Raw genomic sequence first — 3,780 nt, 5'->3', positions numbered from 1 at the left:
CACTATTAAAATACAGTTAAAAAAGAAAACAAATCCCAAACATACCAAAAAAACACAACTGAAAAGCTCGACAACACGTCAGTCCACCTAGCGAACATCCAGTGAGGTAGATCTACACTTCCAATACAAACTTAGTCACGTCTTTGTGCTGTTAGAAAAAACCCTCCTCTCTGTCCAGCACTGGGCTACAGAGGCATTTTATCCCTGAGATTGCTCGAATACCTGAGAATAAGTTGCAGGAATTATGTCCTTTCTCTCTCTTTTTTTTTCTTTTCTTAAAGATTAAAATATACAAAAATACAAAAACAGAATATTTATATTAAAAAAAAAAAAAAAAAAACACCCAAAAAAAAAGACAAAAAACAACCCCAAAGATACGTCTCAAAACAAAGACGACAAACAAACCCAAAGATACGTCATTCACGCACGTCCTAGTGCAGGTTTCACTCGGCGTTGGCTTCGGCATGGACGGGGGGGCTGCCCCGGGAGAAGGGCTGTCCACCGGGGCCAATAAATAAAGGCAAGACTTGGGGGGGCCAGTGGGGAGGGAGGACAGCAGCCGCTAACGACCTGGGGCACCCTTTTCCTCTGCCCCTGGGGAGGCTCAGCCCAGGAACCATCGATTTCTGGAGCGTGGGGTGGGCAGGAGGAGCAGAGGCGCGTTTTTGTCCGGCGTGGGTTTGATCCACGGCCCGTGGGAAGACCCAGGCAGTCTGGTGTCTGGATCAAGCCACGGCTGGATCTGCGTGAGCCCCGGGTGGGTTGCGTACACGGCCTCCGAGGGAAACGCTGCCAGCAACGTCCCCGGGAGCCAGCTCTGCCCCGTGTCTGGTGCCCAAGGCTTAACAAAGAGCATTTCTGCTCCACGAAGCCCTCCCGCTCCCCGGCTCCGCATTTCGGAGGCAGGGAGAAGCCTTAGAGGGGAAGAGCTGGCTGCATAAAACACCCTGCGCTCTCTGGGCTGGCACTTGGGAAGGCTTAGGGGGGAAAAAAAAAAAGTGGTTTTCTTTTGACTTGATCTCCCCCAAGCCGCAGCTCGCAGCCCACAAGCAGGCGGCAAGCGTTAGCCCAGCCCTGAGAGATGCCCCTTTTCCTTCCAGACTGAGCCCAAATCTGGGCTCTGCTGGTTGCAGCAATGGGGCGATCACAGAAAAACTGCAAATCCTCGCACCGACCTGCAAGTGAGAAGCCGCGAGGAGCAGAGGGACCCATGGGGCCAGCCCACAGGCATCTCCCTGGTGCTCTGCAGCCAGCCCTCCCTCCTCGGGGCAGAGAGGGACGGGGCAGGCAGGGGAATGGGTCCCCTGAAGCTCATCCAAGCTGTGCCGGAGCCTGTTTCAAGCTCAGGAGCCATGAGCTCCTCCCTGAGATGTTGCTTCTCTGCTCTTCCTCCCAGAGACACTACTGCCTGGCTTTGTTTAGGAAAAGAATAAAGGTGAATCAAATAGGTTTTGGGTTTTTTTAGCTGGAAGAGGTGTGTTGGGTGCTGCCTTCCCCTATTTTTGGAACGAGCTGTCCCGATTAAAGCAGGGCTTTTCCCAGGCTGGGAACAGGGGGAAAAGGTCTGTGCAGGGACACCACAGCAGGACCCTTCTGCCCTGCCCCGGGGACCCCCCGGCTCCCCACCGCCAGCGCTGCCATCTTCCCTCCCCAGTCCTTCACCCTGCCCTCCCTCCTCCAAGCCCCCGCGGCTGCCCGTTGCCTTGCCAAAGCCTTTTCATCCCGGTGGAAGCCCCCCCTCCCCGTCACCCGCCATCATTCCCGGGTTTCGGGGAGGAGGGCCGAGCTGTGCATGTCCTCCTCCTCTCGGAAGTAGGCAGGTTTTCCCTGGGAGCTGGGGGACTGCTGTGCTTTCGCGGGGCAGTTGGCGACCATGTGGCTGATGCTCTGGCAGAAGTGGCATTTCTTGGGCTGCGGCGGGAGCTTGCACTCTTTGGCATGGTGGTCCAGCCCGCCGCAGTTGTAGCATCTGCGGGGGGGCGGGGGGGGCGGGGAGGGGAAGAAGAGATTCGAGGAGGTTTTTTTTTGAAGAGATGCGGGGAGGAGAAACAAAATGAGGTGGGATGCTGCCGTGGCTCTGCCTGGGACTCATCTGGCTTCACAGCCAGAGCTGGGCTCAAAATGGCCCGGCCACTGCGGGGATGTGGGGGCGGCTCTTTGGGGGCGGATGGTGTCCCTGGGTCTGGTCCCCGCAGAGCCCCAACGCCAGCACGGCCAGTTTGGACCTGGCTCAGTGGTGCTGCTGGTACCCAGGAGATGGCAGCAAACCCCCGCACCGAAACCAAGCACTCGGGGACAAAAATCAGGGATGTCGGGGGCTTCCACCCCTCTGGCTCCATCATGGTTCTGGCTTCTGTGTCTACAGACACCCGGGGTTACACGCTACAGACCAAAAGCCTGCGGCAGAGCAGGAACAGGCAATAGGACGACTGACAGCCCCAGCCGGGAGAATGGTTGCAGGGACTGTGACCATCAGTGTGGGGACAACCCCAAACGTGGCTTCTCTCGTGGCTGTACCCTTGCAGCACTCCTCCCCCAGGTGCCACCTTCGCACCAGAGCGGTGTGGGCAGAGGGAGCTGCCTTGTGTCAGTTTTAAATCCTGCATCCGTCTAGGACGGCCACAACCCTTTTCTCTTTCCTTTTTCTTCCCAATTCCTTTCTAGCTAATTTTAAAACCCGCTTGTGAGAACAGCTGGGTGGGGCGGGCAGCATCCGCTGGGAAAGCCGGGACAAGGCGTCCCCGGGCAGCCAGGATGGAGAGGATGGGAGAGGAGAGGGGGGACGAAGGGCTGGCCAGAAACTCGCCCGGGGGCTCCAAGCCTCACCGTGGGAGATGCTGCCAGGACGTCCGGCCATTTCCTTCCCACAAGGAAGGGTTTCTCTTCGAGAAAATTACCCCTGCCCAGCGCGGCTCCCCCAGACGAGGGGAGCGGCCGCCCGGGGTGTCCCTGACCTCTGCCCTTTCGCTGCTGGTTTGCTGCCCTTTCCCCACCAAGCTGCATCTGCCACTCATTAACCGCCGAAGGAAGACGCTTTCCCAGAGGAAGGGTCGCTGCCCGCCCCACCGGACCCGAGCCCGTCCCGATGCCACAGGCAGGGTGCCGGGCAGCTCCTGGTGCCCACAGGGCTCGGACCCTGCCCCGGATCAGGCCCCGGCCACCCCTTACCGGTCTCCTTTCGATCTGCGTTTCTGGAGGCTCTTGCCCTTGGGTCTCCTCTCGCTGCCGATGCAGAAGACACCCCCCGGGCCGGTCACCCGGATGGACTCCAAACCTTTGGACGACTTCTTGAAGGTGAACTCAACAGCTTCACCCTCCTTCAGGCTGCGGAAACCCTCCATGTGGAGCTTGCTCTGGGGGGGGCACGGGGAAAGGACAGGGGTCAGCACCGAGCTGGGGTGTCTGCTGGGCACACAAGCCCCAGCCCAGCAAATGCCTCCCGTGGCACGAGAGCTGCCAACGTCCCCCCATGCCTGCCCCCTGTCAGAGAACGGACATCGGGGACCACGTTCAACCAGGCACCTTCATCTCCCTAAAATCTCTGGAGCCCTGTTTGATAGCGCAGAGCCTTCAGTGAGCTGAGACACCCAGCCGAGCAGGGCTCACTGGTTTGGCAAGCAAGGGCCGGCAGAGCCAGCTCTGACCCAAATTTCAGCAGTGTTTGCTGCAAAACGCTGGCTCTCAGTGCTGCAAAACAGCCCCCTCCTCCCACCCAGCCCCGCGCTGGGGAGCAAGAGCTGCCCCTGCACCTCCCGACACCCCGGGCTGGGGATGCTCGTG

The 3,780-nt window shown here is 59.0% G+C and overlaps 1 protein-coding gene across 1 annotated transcript; it reads right to left on the bottom strand.

The window, feature by feature from the left end:
* Nucleotides 1-1,755: 1,755 nt before the first annotated feature.
* Nucleotides 1,756-3,353, bottom strand: LIN28A (lin-28 homolog A (C. elegans); the record flags this gene model as incomplete). The annotated part of the gene is made up of 2 exons (XM_009334668.1): nucleotides 1,756-1,969; nucleotides 3,169-3,353. Coding segments are annotated over 2 exons (399 nt in total), but the record flags the coding sequence as incomplete, so codon positions are not given.
* Nucleotides 3,354-3,780: the final 427 nt, after the last annotated feature.

The sequence above is a fragment of the Pygoscelis adeliae genome, unplaced genomic scaffold (assembly GCF_000699105.1).
Source record: "Pygoscelis adeliae isolate BGI_AS28 unplaced genomic scaffold, ASM69910v1 Scaffold422, whole genome shotgun sequence".
Taxonomy (NCBI): Eukaryota; Metazoa; Chordata; class Aves; order Sphenisciformes; family Spheniscidae; genus Pygoscelis; species Pygoscelis adeliae.
This window is presented reverse-complemented; position numbering and strand designations above follow the sequence as displayed.